Source organism: Astatotilapia calliptera, chromosome 5 (genome assembly GCF_900246225.1).
Source record: "Astatotilapia calliptera chromosome 5, fAstCal1.2, whole genome shotgun sequence".
NCBI classification, from domain to species: domain Eukaryota; kingdom Metazoa; phylum Chordata; class Actinopteri; order Cichliformes; family Cichlidae; genus Astatotilapia; species Astatotilapia calliptera.
Genome location: NC_039306.1, coordinates 35,705,158 through 35,724,796, shown reverse-complemented (window position 1 = coordinate 35,724,796; position 19,639 = coordinate 35,705,158). Strand labels below are relative to the sequence as shown.

General features: G+C 41.5%; 1 protein-coding gene across 3 annotated transcripts in view; it reads left to right on the top strand.

Moving 5' to 3' along the window:
- Positions 1 to 19,639, top strand: part of LOC113023039 (copine-9-like) — a 187,304-nt gene that overhangs the window by 22,517 nt on the left and 145,148 nt on the right. For all 3 annotated transcript variants that reach the window (XM_026169094.1, XM_026169093.1, XM_026169092.1), the window contains exon 4: positions 14,349 to 14,452. In XM_026169094.1, the coding sequence (XP_026024879.1) occupies positions 14,349 to 14,452 (104 nt within the window). The remainder of the gene's footprint in view (positions 1 to 14,348; positions 14,453 to 19,639) is intronic.

Here is a 19,639-nt window from a genome sequence, read left to right as displayed (position 1 = left end):
ATAAGGCTTCTTTTGAAGTGGTCAACAAGCTTGAAAGGATTTATAGTGCACTTATTTCCATCTCTTGTGGCATCAAATGATGTGATATATTACCTTAATTACTCCAATACTACAATGCTAGTATGTTAAAAATAAAAACAGCCTCAGCGTGTCAGCTTCCCTGTAGTGTGTCTAAGGATGGAAGGAAATATTTAGTCTTCTCCCACCTGCCATCAGCATTGTGCATAAGGAGTAAACAATACAACTAATCCAGCAGTGCTGGTGGTGCTGAATGTCAAAATTACCACTTATATTGCCAACACTCAACGTCACCTTTTAAGAGTCACAAATATGCTCTGTAGCTAATTTCAGTCAATTCTAAATTCACTCTTTTTGGTGACAGTGTAGAGTGCACTGATGAAGGGTTTAATGCAACTATTCAACACAAAAACAAGACACAACACGAGGCAAAAATAGCAGAAATCATTCGGAAAGTATTTGTCATTCTTGGCACATTTGCAGTAACCCAAATAAACTGACATATTAAAAATGACCTGTGCAGTAAAACGAGTCCGAGACTCTGGAGCAGACGGTCCTAAAAGAGTCTGATCAGAGTGTTTTATGGCAAACAAAACGTAATAAAAAATAAGCCCTAGTGTGAAGCCCGAGCAGCCAAATATAGGAATTCATAAAGGGGAAAATCATTTGAGCTGCTTTGGGACGTCTGAGAGGAACACTGGCTGTGTAAACATATAGAAAACCTCATCTCTCAGCTGTGTGTGTGTCCTGTATTCATCAGTGTCTTTCAGTAATCTGCACTATGTGCTATCAAAGAAAATCAGGCCCACCTCTGTGGGGATCCACACACATACACACAGGTCTCAGTGAGGCTCAATTAGACTTACAGCGTGGGGATGCTGTCAGCCGAGTTGTGTACCCTCACACACACAACTGAGGTGAACACAATCTGAAAAGTGTTGCTCATAGTACCGATCAGTCTGAAGGAATGAAAAGATGCTGTTCGTTTAAAGATTACACAAATGTTGGATTGATTGCGCTGAAATAATTTCAGCCAGAGTTTTATTGTTGTTGTTGTTGTTGTCTTTTCTTTTATACAACCTCCCCCCCCCCCAAAAAAAAATAAATAAAATAAAACAAAAACAAAAGACAAAAACAAAAAGAGTTTTATAGGGAACATCTCCAACAGGAAAGTCATTCAGAGTCACCAAATGCTCTAAATGTGGGTTTGTCTAATCCTGCAAGCAGGTGCTAGCTGAGAGGAAATCCTGTAGCAATCTCCTTCTGCACCACAGAGCAGCTCCATCACTGGAAATGTAGTGGACACAGATGTGACTGCCATCACAGATAGAATGACTGGAAATAATATATGCAGCATAATACTGTTGAAATCCAGCGACCACTAAAGAACATTTCATACAACAAAGCTATTAAAGACAAAACATACGACACACTCTGTGTCAAAAAGGAGGTTATGGCACCTGATTTATGAGACTGGGGAGGACGGCTTTAATCTGATCCATGTGAAACAGCTGTTCAGAGGGTAATGAACCTTCCTCCTCCTCTTCATCTTCTCCTGAAGTCAGTGATTGTCATGTGGAAGAACCCCACTTTTCAGTTATTTATTTGTAAAAAATGTTTGGAATCATGTCTGATTTTCGTTCCACTTCTCACGTGTGCACCACTTTGTGTTGGTCTTTCACGTGGAATTACAATAAAACTGATTCATGTTTGTGGCTGTAATGTGACAAAATGTGGGAAAGTTCAAGGGGGCCCAATACTTTTGCAAGCCACTGTATCCTTTCCTATCTCTGGGGGTCAGTGTTCGCAGCTTGACTCACAGCGAGTGCCTAAAACATTTTCTGTCCTGCTTGTTGTGGCGATATACCTTCTCAAACTTCACAGTTATATCGCTAAGAAAATGTTAGATTGCTTGGAGTGATGGAGCAATAATCCTAACACAGATTTAGAAACTGTGTAGGATAAACTTTCAAACTTCCATCAGAGCAAAGACGTCACAGATAGGAAATATCATGAGCTGCTTCTCGCTTCTGTGTGAAGATAAAAGTTTATCTGGGAGCATCCTAAACTTTATTTCCCTCTCTGCCTCTCTATTTTACCACTGAGCCAAAGCTTCCACATTCACATGGTTTGAATGCGAATGTATTTTCCGCTTCTCTGAACTGACGGAAGAGGAAAAAAACGGTCTCTGGTTGGATTGCAGCCACCGTTGAATATGCTTCCAGGTCCCACTCTCTTGGCTGCGTCCTCCACTCGCAGCCTTCTTGGTGTCTGTTGGTGTGCAAATGGAAGCAAGCATCCTTCTTGTGACACGTGTATTGTCACCAGCTTGTTGTGTGTGGGCTGTTTGAACACACTGGCAGATTTGGCTTCAGGCAATTCTTGATGCAATTAGCAGAAATCGAATTCTCTCACTAATGAGGAGAAAGAAATAATTACAACTCTGCCAGAAAGAAACTATCAGGTTTGTGGGGGACAGAGAAGAATAGAAAAGTTCCTAAACAAAAAGAGAAGCCAGCGAGAGATAAAGACAAAGAGAGGGCATTATACTGCCACACTGGTCGCGTTCTGCGCAAAAAGGTGAAGCCGCTACACCATTTACACCAGCACTCAGGGTATGCTGCAGTATTCTCCTGAATTATTGGTGTTGCTGCTCAGACAAAGCCTCCACATCAGTGCTGGTATAGGAGGAGAAAAAGTCAAAACCAGAAGTCGAGAAAGTTTTAGAAAGCCTCATCTTTTCACATCACCGCAAAAGTGAATTGTGAGCTTCTGTACTGATATACTGTATCACTAAACTGGCAGAACAAACTGACACGAGCACGCACAACCGCCCAAAACAACACCAAACTGCAGCTTGCACTAACAAAAATAGCATCACTGTTATTATATGGCACCATTCACCATGGCCTCATTACTGTTACTTGTCTGCACTGCCTGTCTTAGCCTTGTCAGTGTTGGGCTTGTTACGCCTTAAGAGTTGTAAAGAGTTGTCATTTTTGTTTTTTCTTTGCTCATTTAAAAAATAATGTGACTTTGCATTTTCAGGTTTTTTTAAATACTGTGCCAGTCTCCGGTGCTTCTGCTTTTGTGAAAAACACAGAATTGGCCTGAGGCATAAGCAATCTCAACAGATGCTTAGAGACCAAAATTAATTATTGAAATTTATTTATTATTCATTTCAATAATCAAGGTCTTTGTATTGAGAACAAAGACAAATACCTAAAGCTGACATATTTTAATGAATTACAAGAAGAATCTCAGTGCAAGAGGCAGCATTTTAAGTTAAGAATATTGACATAGCTAGAATCGTTTAGGTTTGTTTAAATTCACCTTCAGTATGATCATGGTGACTCATGCTGACTTTGCTCTTTTTGCCTTGCTCTGTGTAAAAATTTGCCCTCATGTTGCAAGTCATTTCTTACTTTCATACCAAAACCCCTTTTCAGTCTAGCCTCCATCTTTTCTCACTTGTGTTCTCCTTGTGAGGTATTGGTGAAATGCATAAATGCAGATAAAGTAGTGATGGCTCTCATTCTAGAAAAGGCTCTGGATGTTTTGTAGCATGATGCAATAGCTCTGTTTCTCTTACTTTTCTCTTGCAGTCTGACTTTCTTCTCTGTAACTAGCATCACCGTGGGTTTTCTGGCCTTTTTGGCCATAAATCACCTGTACTGATTTGTACTGATTTGTACTGATTTGCAGGCACCCTTTCAGCATAACAGAGCTGCTAGGTCCTCTTATTGTAGGGGCAAATTTCACATTCTCTTTGTCATTTGTCAGTATCTATTCCTTAAAAGTTGCTAATAGTTTTGAGCTCTATTAGCACAGTGTTACACACACATTTCCTGGTTTGAACCCCTTTCCTTGTGGTGTTTGCATGTTCTCCTGTTTGTGTTTCTTCTATGTATTCTGGCTCCACAAAGACATCCATGCTAGGTTAATCAGTTATTTCAAATGGGTCATTCTGTGACTTAAATATATGGAAATAATGCACTATATAAGTGTATGTTTAGAAATGTGACTTGTAGTCTAAAGTGCTTTGAGTGGTTACATAAATACAAACTGTTAAATGGTTTTACAGTATTGTGAGATTGGGCAACAAGTTTTGCACAAGACTAAAGTGTAGACGTCAACATCTCCACACAGGGAGGAGCTGAGGAGCTCGTTCTTACAGAACCAGCATCAGAATACTTTATTAATTCAAAGGGGGGATTTGCTTTGCTACAGATGGTCAATTAAAATATAAATACAAAAGTAGTGTCCTCAGGTAGGACACAGGTGGTAATGATTTCCTGTTGCATTATGTGATGCATTGTGGGGGAACGAGTCTTTTGCTGAGACTCTTTTCAACGTGACTGTTTGATATTGACTATAACTTGAACACCATCCTCCTTTCTGAAACCTGCCAGAGACTGAAACTCCTGTTCTTAGTCTTCTTAATTTATTATTTTTTATTATTTTTTAATTAAGTTTTAATCTAAGTTTAAATGTCAGACAGTATTTAATTGATAATTTTGCATATTTGGAGTGGGAAGTGTTTCCAGATCCTGCTCTCCCTAACAGCTTGATGAAGTAGTGTTGCTTTACTGTAATGTGTTATTGAACTGGACACTTCTGTCTTTCCTCTCTTCCTTAGCCTGACTGTAAGCCCAAGCTATTCCCCATGGAGTCACACAGCCTTAACATTCATTAAAATAAAAAGAAAAAAATCCCATCTCAATTTATACTGACATTTTGTGTCCACATTGTGTTTCATGCATTATTGGATCCCTGATCTGTTGGGGAAAAACTCACTTTTTCTTATTGAGACTGCCTCTGTGTCCTGCTTTCTCTCTGTCTACCACTGCTTCCACTTTTAGATGGTTCATTACTGATGCAGCTCACTGAAATAGACAGAAAATCTGCCCTGATTGCCTCCATGCTGCTGTTTTCCTGTTCGCACTATTTCTGTTAGGAGGGGTATAGAGACACACACTGACAAAAATGCAATGTAACACACTGCCTTGTGCTCAGAAACCACCAAGCCACACTGTTCAATCGCATTGAAAAGAAGGGGCCCTCTGAGACTACTAGATGCTTCTCGACTCCAGTGTTGCGTTGTGTTTGACTGAACATGATGCAACCCTTTAAGGAACAGAGGGACGTATCCATTTTAATACGGGGTTGACTTGCCAATTACTTTATAGCAGTCACAGACTCATACCCTACTTACTCAAATATAAGGTAAAAATGTCAGTTTACCTTACGTGAGCCCCACTGATTATGAAATAAAGTAAAATAAGATATCTCAAAATTAACAAAGCAAAACAGAATTTTAATACAATTTTAAAATGAAAAAGAAAGTGACTCTTTGCCAGACTGATACATTGCATTATAAAGAGGAACTGAATGTGGCATGAAAGATTTCCTGCATCTGTCCTTGTGACAGTGGAGCTGAATCAGTCCATTACGTTCTGTGACCTTCCTCTCCATTACCTCAAGTGTTCAATTTGCAGCCAGTCACAAAACCAGCCTTTTTGATTAGTCCTTTCAGTCTTGTTGGTGTCATTAGCTCTCATGCTGTTTCCCCAGCAGACCATAGCAAAGTGCACTGTTCTTGCCACAGACAGAAAATGTCCATCATTGTGCTGCACACATCAGTGGACTTCAGCTTCCTCTGGACCTAGAGCCCATTCATCCACTTTTTGTATACGACTTCTCTGTTGGTCAATTGATTTAATTCAACATCCTTTGCCCAGTATATACACTATCCCTCCTCTGCACGTGTCCAAACCATATCAGCCTTGCCTCTCTAACTTTGTCTCCAACCAAACCGCTCAACCGTCCCTCTGATATACACATTTCTAGTCTTGTCCATTCTCCCAATGAGGATCTTAGCAGCTTCAGCTCTGCCACCTCCAGTGTAGCCTCCTGCCACTTGTCCCACTCATTCCTCCCTGCGCTCTCTTCACTTCTGTTCGTTGCTTTGGATAGTTGAACCAAAGTATTTAAATGTAATCTTATTTCCTCAAACAGCATGTCTAGAATCACTGCTAAAAAGCATAAAACTGCTTCCATAGTTTGCTGTTCAAAGAGTAAGGTTGTACCTCTACTTTGACTACATTTCATAGTTTTACAACATTACAGGTCTATTAATGTCTAAATTCATAGTCTGGGTCCTTCAGCAGAGGGGTGAAAATGCTCAATCATTTTTTGAATACAATAAGCTCAGACAAACCTTCCTACTACAATATAGACATGTCTGCAACCACACAGCTACATGTTGCGATCACCGACTGTGTGCGTGCTTTAGTCCAAGTGTGATTGGCACATATGTTTTGACCCTCGATTGACTCTCTGGTAGTGAGGTAGAGCTAACTGACCAATTAGCTGTTTTGGAATTCTTTTATAGTTTTCTATATAGTTCTAGTTCTATATAGTTTTCTTTTCTGTGGGTGCCATTTCTCTGTCTTATAATGTGCCTGGTGTTTTCCAGAATGCAATTCATGGCATAAAACCATCCACTGTGATGACCAAAACTTCTTTTCTTTGTTTTCTATACTGAAACTGTACAATCTGAACCTGATACTATGATGTCATAAACAAGACTTAAGATAGAGAGAACTATACATGGTCAATATTTCAGTATTAGCTTCTGACTATGAAAATCACTTTGAAGGAGCAGTAGCACAGAATACTGTGGTTATTCATAGAAGATCGATAGATAGAAGTTATGGAGAACACAGATATCTAATCTACTCTTTCCTTTGCAGCAGTGATTGTGGAGGACCAGATGAGTCAAACACATAAAGCATTTTGTGATTAAATAACTATTGAATTGTGCAATAACATTAATAAATTAGTATATTTACTTTAAAAATCCTTTTACATTGATTTTTTTTAAAACATCAATAAAATCAGTCATAATATCTTTTGATTCATGCTCAATCCTCCAGGTAAGGGAATCCCAAAAACTTGAGTCTGTTAATCTGGACGTAGTGTTTTCAGTGGGAGAAACATTTCGCCACTCATCGTGACTGATGTGCCTGAAAACACTACGTCCAGATGAACAGTATCAACTTTTTGGGAAGTCATAATATCGTAAAGAGAAGTTATAAATAAATATTTTTAAGACAACTATTAATCTATTGATAAATACTTTAAGTTGAGTCATTTAATTATTTACGAAAAAATAAAATAAAAAATTCGATTGAAAACTTGAATTAGGAATAGAGAATCAGTTCCACCCCTCCTTTGCAGGTCCATTTCCTTTTCCTATTAGTTTCTGGATCAGCTTCTTTATTTAGGATTTCACTGCTGCCCGTATTTGGGGTGATGGCGTTGTATTTGCTAAGACCCGTTAAAGAAGTGTTTGTGTTTGCTTCACATTTACTGTCTATATATGAAGACACTGCAGTGACATGGAGCCCTGATCCTCTCAGTGTGCACAGGTGGACTCAACCTGACCACCTGTTGAAAGTAGCGTGCTAACATGGCTAACTCTACTGTCACTGCATGTAGCCCTAATCTTTCAGTCATGTTAGCTTGTGAGCATATTGGTCCCTCTAGTATTAGCTAGCTGTGATTAAGCTAATGTATTTTTCACATATAAAGGTTGGAGGATCTAGCACTATTGGAACTACCAGCAAGCCCTGTTACATTTATACATAGTGTTAGAACAATGGCAGCAACCTTACATTTAAAATTGAAACGCTGTCTGTAAACCCAGTCTCATCAACTTAACTTAACTTTATGATACTTGAGAGTTAAAAGAATGAAGATAATGACAACTGTCAGTCCCATCAAGACTAGAAAGGACACTATTGATTGAACAGTCAACACGCTGTTGCAGCGCTATTTCAACATAAATAGAAAATTTTATGAAAGCAAAAGAAAAATATTTATCCTAGGGAAATGTAGAAAATGTAAAGGACATGATTAGAATTATATATCATTTTATTATTTTCATAATAACATGCAGCATTTGTCTAAATGGATGAAACACTTATGTTGCACCAGCTTCTACAGTTTATTCCTCTTTAATACTGGATACCTCAGGAGTGCAGCTGTTCAATATGTTGAATAGTCTCTCATACACGAAGTCAGCAGCCTTGGTGCTACCCTTAAGCATTTCTGCTCTACTCAACATATCTCTACTAACTAGTTATCTCTCCAGTACTTCAAAGGACTCCACTTGCTTTGACAGTAAATGTAACTGCTACTGACTGTTCACTTGTATAAGGTCTCAAAGGAGCACCCTATCTTCATTTATAGCACATATTACTGCTAGGAATTTAAGCCTACCTACTTACAGTTCAGGGCTCACAGAGCAATGGTGGTTTGCAAAGGCAGGTAGGGAGAAGCTGTCTGTCATACCCACCTAAATTTAATTTAGATGTCCCAGTTTCATCCCAGGGTCCACACATGATGTGCCCATCGTGGGAGGTGGATACTGGCGGGTTTCTCTCCAGTCACCCATGACCATGTGTAGAACTACTGCAGGTGGGTGTGACGACCAGATGGTCCCCGTATTATGTGGAACTGTAGTTTTTCATATTTAAATTAAACAATAAGCTACAGACATTCTGCAAATTCTGAAAACACTGCAAGAATTGGTGAGTGAGAGTAGATCAAATGCAGATGTTTATTCCTTTGAACAGGAAAAAAAGAATAACTTTAACTTTTGCAATAACGTCTGCCAAGAACTGCACGGAGGAAGACAATCAAAAATAATGAATAATAATTCATTTACACTTTTCCATAGTTTTTGAAGGTTTCAGGGAGTAAACGTGTCTGAATTAATATGTCTGCTTGCAAAGAAAAGCGTCTGGACTTCTTTAAGTTGCTTGAAGACGTTTCACCTCTCATCCGAGAAGCTTCTTCAGTTCTAAGGTCAAATGGTGGAGAGTCCCAGATTTAAGTCTGAATGAATATTTCTAATAAATGTTTATCTAAGTATTTATCTTCACTTTCCAATATTAAGTGCCTTGAGACAAGTGTTGTGGTGATCTGATGCTATTTAAATAAAATTGAATTGAATGATCTTTTTCATTACGAAGGGCAAACTGTCATATTATACGAAGCATCTGTGAAGGTTTATTGCTTTGTGTTTGCACATAATTAACAAACCTGATAAATTCAACATGTTCATTTAAAAAAAAACAAAAAACCTGGTGTCACATGACTGTACAAGTTCTGCAAGACCAGTGGACTTATCTTGCTGCTTAAAAAATACTCCCACTGGGTTATAAAAAACGGTCCGTGACTCCAGACATAAAAAGGAAATAACTGGGGCGATTTAAATTTGGCCTGGACCAAACTCACCCAGTGCATTAAGATTGCTTCCCTCAAAGTCTGGCATTTGTTCTCAAAGTTAACTGCATCAAACTAACCCAGCTTTTATGCTGAAGGTTAACGTTTATGTTTACAGGTGAAGGGGCCACAGTGTTCAAGGTTAAAAGTGGTGCATCAGGACACAACCATGGCCTGAGGGACCTGTGCACTCAAAATTTATCATAAACCAACCAGAATTGCTTACATAGGTGCTGCACTGCACGTGGAAACAACCTTAAAATGGAAAGCAGCTGAATTTTAATTAAATTTTTTTATTCGTGGAACTCTTTGATTATAACTCTTGAATCATGGTTTGTGTAGTTTGAACATAGCGTGGCAAAGAGCCTCCAAACTACAAAAAGTAAAACACACCTAAAAATGGCTTCTCTTGTATATGTGCCCACAAACCTTTGTTTAAAAAAATGCTAATCATATAACCTCAAAATGGATTGTTCTGTAATAAACTGTACTTATTCTGTACTTTTACTAAGTGTATTAATGTTATCATGCATGTAATTTTATGGATAACATACTAAGACCACAAACAAATTCATTAGGAAAAACGATATACAGCTAACAGTTACTAATCACTGATTTCTATAAAGTGATAAATATAAAGTTCACATCTGTCCACAGCGACAGCGTTCAAACTCATCAATGGAAGATTTCAGTGCCAAAGACTCACCAGAAGCTTTGCTTACAGTACACTTAACAGTACACACTTTCTGCCTTTAAGAGGGTGTAGATGGCTTTTTTCACTTCAGCCTTTGAGTTTAGGTCAGTGGACTTAAAAGTAAATGACAAACTGTACAAATATGTAGGTTACATTGCATCGTGTATATTCAGAAATTTCTTAAGAGAGTCGTCTTGTTTTTTAACTGTTCTATGAAAACACAGGTCATGGCACATGTCTGGCTGTATGGATTCTGCTGGTCTACACCAGCAGCTGCTGTGTTGCAATTTGGCAGCACTTTAGTGACAGCTCACAGACAAACACCTCCATTTCCACACTATTTTCTTTCACGGTAATAAAACCATTGCAAGTGGCAGATATTTTGACTTCTCACAGCAGGAAAAGGACTAGTGCTAAAACATCTAAGTGGAGTCCAGCTGTTACTTCTCTTAATTGTACCTTTTCTCAACATGTCAAAGTGTCTTCTGTGAGAAAAGAAAATCGGCTTTCTCTTTTTGTTGCAGCTGTCCATCCTCTAATGCTAAGAATTTTAAATTTAAGAAATAAAATGCAACATAAAGTATATATATTTATCACTCACTGATGGAGATGTCAACTGAGATGTGGTAGCTGAGCACATGGTAGCTGAGCACATGATATGGGGTCAAGATTCAAGATTCTTTATTTATCACAGGCAGAGTTATACGAGTACAACACCCAGTGACATGTGTCCTGAAACGCCCCTCGACTGTGCAATAAGACAACATTATATACAGTAAGTGAATATGTACAAGCAGGACATTATGTGCAGTAAGTGAGTGAATTATATACGTTAAGCAAATTTAAATAAAATAAAATAAAATAAAATAAAACAATCTGGAAATTTAAGTTGAAAAACTGAGAATACCATTTAACATCTCAAAGAAGAAGGCCAAGATAAGCGATAAAAATGGAAACAAATTTGACATCACTTTATATAAAATATATTCACAAGATCATTCGCTATATATATGCAAGTTTCATTCTTTAGATATATATATCTGGAAAAGTAGACGCTTTTGTAACCATTTGTAAAATATGGAGGTACTTGTGTTGTGTTATAATTTTTCTGGCCAGTGAGCTGTATGGTCTTCCAGCATGCTGCATGTCACTGCTGGATCAAAAACTTGTGATGCAAGAGTTAGATCAGAGATCTACCCAGACACCCACACCCTCCTCACTGTGTCCCCATTTGAATCCAATGGGAATATGATGAAATATGTCCTATCCCGCCTTTTGATACATGTCGAGCCTCTTTCACTGAAGCTTGAGAGAATAGTTGGGACTATGCTTTATGGAGCAGTGGAACTGCAGCTTCCACTGCTGGGCGTTTTGGCAGCTGTCTGCAGTGTAGTAAAAGGAAGGTGGCAGGAAGTTTTTTTTGTTATCCATGACAGGAACCCACTCCTTCAGGTTCACCCCACCTCTACACTGCAGGGAGGAGGAGGTTGTCTCTCTGTCTCTAAAGCTGATGTGTAGACTTCACAGCATGTCAGTGCATTCATTTATTTCACATGTGCATGAATGACCTGGATAACAAGTACAGGTGGCAATGCTTCTCTAGTATACATAAATAAGACAAATAAGGTGTTGATTCACCCAGCCTAAGTGCATTTCTTAGAAGCGACATATAAATTCTTTAACTGCATTCATCCTACAAACATAATGGATGTGACAAAAGCTCGTAGTAAGGGAGGCCTACTCGACAGCTGTGATTTCCTCTCCATGTCCCCTGTGGCATTTTGCATGTTTAGAAGAAACAAATCTGTATCTTTCAACCAGTAAGCTGACCATTTTCATAAAGCCTTCTAATATATGCAATACGGCTGTGTTGTTAATCTCAGCCTGTCTTTGTGAGTTTGATGGAAATGCAGATTTACTGTACGGGCTCATTTTATGGTCATCAGCGTTAAGCCGGATGATTTGCATTAGCAACCACTGCATGTTTTTCTTGGCCTTCATGCATTAATTAAAGTGCAATTTGTGGTGTGTTTTCACGTGGTTGAATAAGTTAGTTGTGCTGCTTTGCAGTGTAGACACAACTCTGCAGCACATTTTGCACATGATTTCATCTTAGTTAACATCACTTTTGCTAAATCTGAAGTGTTTCTAAAACGATGATGATTTCCTTTCAGGGGAAAGCTCTTTTATCTACAGCTGTGCCAGATATTTAAATGTTGTTGTATATTTGTCTTTAACATATTTTACTTGTTCAGAATGATCTAGTAATAGGCTAGGTTTGTAGCCTCAGTAACTAACCTAACTAATTACTATTTCTATCGTTACAACGTTGTTACCGTTACTAACAAGAAAATGCAGTGCAGAGGTGTTACTATTTTAAACACACATACGGTTGAACCTGTCTTCAGCTTATCAGGAAGGCAAAGCAAAAGAAACAGTTACACAAGTGCTGCTGATTGGCTGAGGAAGAATAAAGTACTTGTGGTAAACCAATCACATGACCATTTTAAGATGACATAGCAAAAAGATTCTATGTCATCGCAAGACAAACCTGATTCTCAAACTTTGTGTTTAAAGTGTGGACTTAAACTATATACTACTTTTTAAATTGTAGTGAGAGCCCACGTCAAACCAGAGTTAAGATAAAAACTATACATGATGTTTTTTACTGAATGCATCGTTATGTTTACTGCAGGAAGAAACGGTAAAAACAGCATCTTCTAAGGCAGAGGTTCCCAAAGTGTGAGGTTCGCCCCCTAGGGGGGCGCAGAGCCATTGCAGGTTTTTGACAGGGCTCCCACACAAATCAAGCAAGCAGGAGATGAAGCATCGTCAAATATGTTTTCAAACCAACTTCATTCTAAGCCGAAGACTAGAAAATATGGTGAAGCATATTCCCTTTGGTTTCACCTGCACAAGTGCCGAGGTAGGTCTCCCTGATGAATTGGTTTTCCCTACGTCGGGAAGCAGAGCTGGGCTCCCCAAATCACGGACAAACAGGATCCCACATTCTTGATTTTTAGTTCACAAACACTTGTTGTAATGACTAACTACTCCTGACATTTTGGAGATGTTTGCTCTTTATACAGTAAAGTTAAAGTGGGACACAAATAATATCAGGCTGATCCTGCCACGATTTGTTCCCCGGTTCAAATCCCAGGCAAACAGGATCCCACAGCTGTTTATGTTTTTAAACCTATTTTGCACAGAGAGGCATTTTTTGAAAAATGTATTGATAGCAATGTTGAATATTATTACACAGGAAAAAAACAACTACATGTAAAATAATTACACCATAACGCCTCTGCCTTTCTAAATGAAGGGACAGTAACTGCGGGTGTGTATGTAAGCGTGTAAAAACTGAGAGTAAGATTAACAGTATTTTGTCTCTATCTGCCATTGTAGAAATTCTCATGTAAACAATAACGTCGTGCACAGCATGACGTGAAAAAAGGCACATACCTTTGACGTTGCGCCATGAACTCTGTATTCCTCATCCACACATAAACGCAAAAAAGGAGTTTTAAAGAATATCAGTTTTCGGTGATTTGAAACGCCGTTTACGTGTGGACGAAAGGCCCAAACGCATAGAAACAGCTGCGTTTTCAAAAATACCCCTGTAGGTGTGGACATAGCGTAAAAGAGTTGTAATGTATTTTATTACTACATGTAATTTATTGCAGTTTACTCTTATGTGTTTAATTGTTTAATAAATGTTTGAGGTGTGAAATAAACCGTGATGGAGTTCTGCACTTCTGCATAGGTTTTTTTTTTTTTAAAATTTGCAGTTTATGTTTGCATTTCAAGTTATGAAATATGATTCGTTAAACATGTTTGTGGTTGTTACAGTAAAAAATATAATTGTTTTCTACTTGAATTTTATATTTTTTTTGTCTGATTTTAGATCAATATGTCAAAATGACAAAATAACAGTGAATTCAGACGTGAGGTTGTGCTGAAAAGAATGATATGAGCTCCTCTGGACCCCAGAGGGTTAAGCATTTTTTTCAAAGTAATGCAATAGTTACTTTTCCTAGTAATTAGTTACTTATATAATATTGTAACTCAGTTGCTATCTCAGTTATTTTTTTGAAGAAGTAACTATAACTAATTACTTTTTCAAAGTAACTTGCCCAACACTGCTTGTGAGTTGATGCTCAAGTACAGTGTTCTCTTATAGAAAAAGGAAACAGGCACTGCAGCAGAAGCAACAGTGTTTTTCACTCTTTTTTTCACTTTGTTTACTGAAAGTGCTTTCTCTGTTACTAAACAAACAGACTGACTTGATAGCTGTTGACTTTGTTGTCCTCAATGTCTCTCTTGTCTGTGTCTTTTTCTCTAGTTTGGCCGGACAGAAGTGATCGATAACACACTGAACCCTGACTTTGTTAGGAAGTTTGTCCTTGATTTCTTCTTTGAGGAAAAGCAGAACCTTCGCTTTGATGTGTAAGTAGAAATGTCTCTGTCTTTTCTTTCTACAATGCCACTGTCTGTTTTCCTTTGTTATCACAGGGACTGAATCAACCCTACTATTAGTTTGGCCTTCTGACTCATACCCACTAGATTTAGAAGCTCGCATTTAATGACTCATCAAATTGTTAAGCGGCAGTGATTTGGCAGGGTAAAAAGTTTTACATGCCTTTGGGTGACAGCCTTCTTCACACTTTTGACAATTATTATTAAAAGTTTTATTATCACTGTCTGAGTATTAACAAACAGTTAATAAAATAAATAAATAAATACATACATACATATAATTGCATGGTTTACCTATACATATAGTGGATAATTATGTCCCTGATGTGTGATGACTATGTTTACCATCTCAATTTATTATAACAGGCAGTTTTGCTATTGTATTTTGAGATTTTGGTTCATTTTAGAAATCACTTTTATAGTGACATATACAAAAATGAAAATATTCAAAGATTTTGTAGTGGTGTACAGCTGCTACAAATGTTGTTTTACCATTTACATGCTGTTCTGGGTGAAATTGGATCTCTATCTGGTGTATCAGGTGCATTTTGGATCTATCACTGTGGGTCAAATAGAGAATGGTGATTTATGGAATTGTTAAACTGTGAATCTGTACATGACATGCCTGTATGCATTTCTTCCACTGAGGCGGGGTATAGGGTACTCTCAATACTGTCACGACAACTGTCTGTGTTCCCCTCACTTTTGCCGAGGTTCTCTTGGGGGCGTCCTAAACAGTATAATAGTAACATAGCTGGTACTAATCCCAAAGTCAAGAAGAGAAGAGCTGCAGCCCAAGTTGATGATCTCAACCTTACATAGCTATTAGATGTAAACATTGTTCAGTGTAAACATTGGATACTATTACATAATATCCTGTTTTTCTCAAGTATAATTAAGTCATGAAAGTCAAGTCATAATGTTTAAAAAGGACAACCAGTCTCTCGGGGCATCGAGCTTAGGTCCTCCGATCTCCATGTCAAAATAACCTTGGGCAAGATACTGACTGTCCCCAGTGCATCCACTGGAGTGCGAATGTGTGCATAATAATTAGAAAGTGCTTAAGGACAGAATAAAATTCTGTATGATTGCAAATAAATACGGAAGGCCCAACAGCGCCTCTACTACCTGAGGAGACTGCGGAGCGCACACATTCCCAGATCTCTGATGTTGAACTTCTACAACTGTGCCATCAGCAGCGTTCTGACGTATGGATTTCTAGTGTGGTTCCCCAGCTGCACCAAGGCCGATCAGCAAGCACTCCAGCGGGTGGTGAAAGAAGCTGGCAGAATTATTGGAACAAGTCTGCCAGAGATCAGTAATATCTTCCCCACTCGCTGTCTGAGGAGGGTGCACAGTATCCTGCGGGACCAACATCACCCTGCGCGCCACCTTTTCCATCTGCTGCCCTCAGGGAGAAGGTACAGGTCTATACAGGCCAGAACATCCAGACTGGCCAACAGCCTGTATCCACAGGCTGTGAGGCTCCTGAACTCTCTGCCCCCCTCTCACGGACAATAACCATATCCAACTTCTTAATAGCAATGAACTGGTCTGCATTGGTGCATCATATCTTTATTCTCTTCCCCCTCCTGCCCCCCCCCCCCCTCTTTCTTAAATAGATAACTATCATATCTGATATCATATCTCACAGTACAATAATATTGAATGGGTTGCATTGTTGTATTTTGTCATGTTTCTCAGGTCTTTGTCTGAATTTCTACGAACATTATTGCTAAGGATTGTCTTATTGCATTGGAGTCACACTGGGTTAAATATGTACACTTGGGTTTTAAGGGGTATTTATTATTTTCTTCTTTTTTTTGGGTTGTATGGAAGCCCCAAACGCAATTTCATTGTTCTTGACAATGACAATAAATAAATAAATACTAAATACTAAATACTAAAACTAAGATTAAGATGAATTTCATTTCATTTACTCAACTTGGACCTGCTACTCTTCTCTTTCTCTCTCTCTCTCTCTCTCTCTCTCTCTCTCTCTCTCTGCGTGTGACTAGTCGAATAGCTTACTAATTATCACTGTTATCAATAGTCTGTACCAGCCTTACTAGTTGTTTAGTCTAGTAAAATTTTAATTGATGTGTAATGCTGGTAACTTGAGTTCAAAATGCCTCAATGCCACCAGATGGTGCATCGTTGTTAAGAAATGCCATAAATGCATTAATCAAGGTTTCATCTGTTTGCTAAAATTGGACTGAGGTCACGGATACAAATGGCGGAAATTAGTTTTCTCTGAAAGGTGGAAGGATTATCCCTTAGGGATACAGTTCAGTCATTATCGACAGGCACAGAGTACAGGCATTTCAAGATCCATGTGTGCCTCACATGGGTCCTCACTGGTGCATCAAACTCTTCATGCTTGAAACTTTCTTGGATGTCTGCTACTGTAATGGTTACCAGAGCTTGTTCAGGGAGGTTGCTGTGGTCTGCTCTTGGATCCACTAGCCACTGAGCATTGTTGTTATGGGCTGCATCCTTCTCCCATATGCTCTTTCGATATTGCTCTGTCCCCAGCCTTGGTGGGGCTCTTGTCGTATTGTTCCCCTTGTCACTGAGTGTACACCTATCTGTCTGGTATACCTTTTCAGGTGGCTAGCTAAGGCAGTTTTCAAGGCCTCAGGTATGGCAGCTTGCTGTACCTCTTAGGGATCCCTGTCTTCATCACACCTTTCTGCAGCTACAATAGTTGGCTACCTTCCCTTCCTGTTGCCTTAATCTTGACCTCTAGCCTCTTTCTCCATTTTCTCCATGGCGGTTAGTGCTCTTTGTGGCTGAAGTATCAATTCTTTTTCCATGTGGGCACATTCACGCTTTGGATATTCATTGGAACAAGTCCAGAAGTGTTTGGATAATGGCCTCTGGTTGTGGCTGTCGTGAATCCTTGGTCTCTGGACAACACATTTATCCAGCTTCTATCCACTCCACTGCCCAGTGCTATACTCCTTACAGTTCATGCTGTAAATCACCCTTTAAGGGCAAAACAAAAACAAAACAAAACAGGAGCACCAGAAGGCCAAAAGACAAAAAGGAAAAACAAAACACGAGACCCAACCCAAGAAAACCAATGAAACGAAACACACCACAGCCCAAGAAAAACGGAGTCCAAAACAGAAAGGTCCAGGGGGCCGGCAGCACAGGAGTCCAAAACAGAAAGGTCCAGGGGGCCGGCAGCACAGGAGTCCAAAACAGAAGAGTTCAGGGGGCCAACCGTGCGGACGGCAACGGCGGCGACGTGGATACAGTTCGGGAGGCCGGCCGTGCGGATGGCAACGGTGGCCACTCAGGCGACGGCGGTCCGGGGGCCGGCCGTGCGGACGGCAACGGTGGCCACTCAGGCGATGGCGGTCCGGGGGCCGGCCGTGCGGAAGGCAGCGGCGGCCACTCAGGCGATGGCGGTCCGGGGACCGGCGGTGCGGAAGGCAGCGGCGGCAACGAAGGAGACCACGGAGCAGTTCAGGGGGCCGACCCCGACGGCGGTGACGTCCAGCAGGTGGCCCGGAAAATGGCCGGCGATATCGAGGTGCAGAACGAGGCTTGGGCGGCGGCATAACAGCCGCAGGACCAGGCGTAGCAGAAGCAGAGGCCGGACCAGGCGTAGCAGAAGCAGAGGCCGGACCAGACGAGGATGAAGACTCTGATGAGGCCGGACCAGACGAGGATGAAGACTCTGATGAGGCCGGACCAGGCGAAGCACAGGCTGAAGCTGGACCAGGCGAGGATGAAGACTCGGATGAAGCTGGACCAGGCGAAGCACAGGCTGAAGCTGGACCAGGCGAGGATGAAGACTCGGATGAAGCTGGACCAGGCGAAGCACAGGCTGAAGCTGGACCAGGCGAGGATGAAGACTCGGATGAAGCTGGACCAGACGACGACGAAGACTCGGATGAAGCTGGACCAGGCGACGACGAAGACTCGGATGAAGCTGGACCAGGCGAGGACGAAGACTCGGATGAAGCTGGACCAGGCGACGACGAGGCGGCCGCAGGTGGCGGCTGGACAGGCTCCTCGGGCCCTCCAGCTGACGCGGCGTGAGGCTGAACGGGCCCCTCGGACCCTCCAGCGGAGACAGGAGGCCGAACGGGCCCCTCGGACCCTCCAGCGGAGACAGGAGGCCGAACGGGCCCCTCGGACCCTCCAGCCGACGAGGCATGAGGCTGGTGTGGTTCTCCGGAACCACCAGCTGACGAGGAAGGCTGCTGGACGGGCTCCTCGGGCCCCCCAGCTGAAACAGGAGACAAAGGCCGGAGCGGTCCCTTGGACCCTCCAGCGGAAACAGGAAACAAAGGCCGGAGCGGTCCGTCGGACCCTCCAGCGGAGACACGAGACGAAGGCTGGACGGGCCCCTTGGACCCTCCAGCAGAAGCCATCACAAAGCCAGCAGGCATGGAGTCCACTGGCAGACATGAAGGAAATGGGTGCTGTGCTGAGCACTGGCCCTGCTCAGACAACAATGACACGGGGCACTTCCCAGGTGGCTGCTTAAACTCCAGGGGTCCAGAATCAGCTGAGGACTGGGACCTAGCCTCTGGGGAAACCCTGGAGCGGCAAACAGTGCCAATGGCGGCTGAACCATGAAAAGCACCTTGAGTAGGACTTAGGCTTTCTCCCTGCATGGAGTGAACGAGTGGAACCGGTAATGCTGGAGCCAGAGCTACTGGGGCCTGCGCTACAGGCGGCACTGGAGCTACTGGGGCCTGCGCTACAGGCGGCACTGGAGCTACTGGGGCCTGCGCTACAGGCGGCACTGGAGACCGAGCTGAGGGTGGCACTGGAGACTGAGCTGAGGGTGGCACCGGAGACTGAGCTGAGGGTGGCACTGGAGACTGAGCTGAGGGTGGCACTGGAGACTGAGCTGAGGGTGGCTGCGGGGGAGCTAACTGGGCTGAGAGTGGCTGCGGGGGAGCTAACTGGGCTGAGAGTGGCTGCGGGGGAGCTAACTGGGCTGAGAGTGGCTGCGGGGGAGCTAACTGTGCTGAGAGTGGCTGCGGGGGAGGTGATATGCTGTTCACAAAGTCATCTGCCGCACAGAACACCGCCCCTGAATGAACAGTCATACAGTCCGCAAATGGAAAACAGTCCTCACTCACCACAGCCGGCGAATTAGAAGTCCGAACGTCCAGCTGTGGGGTGGCGCGC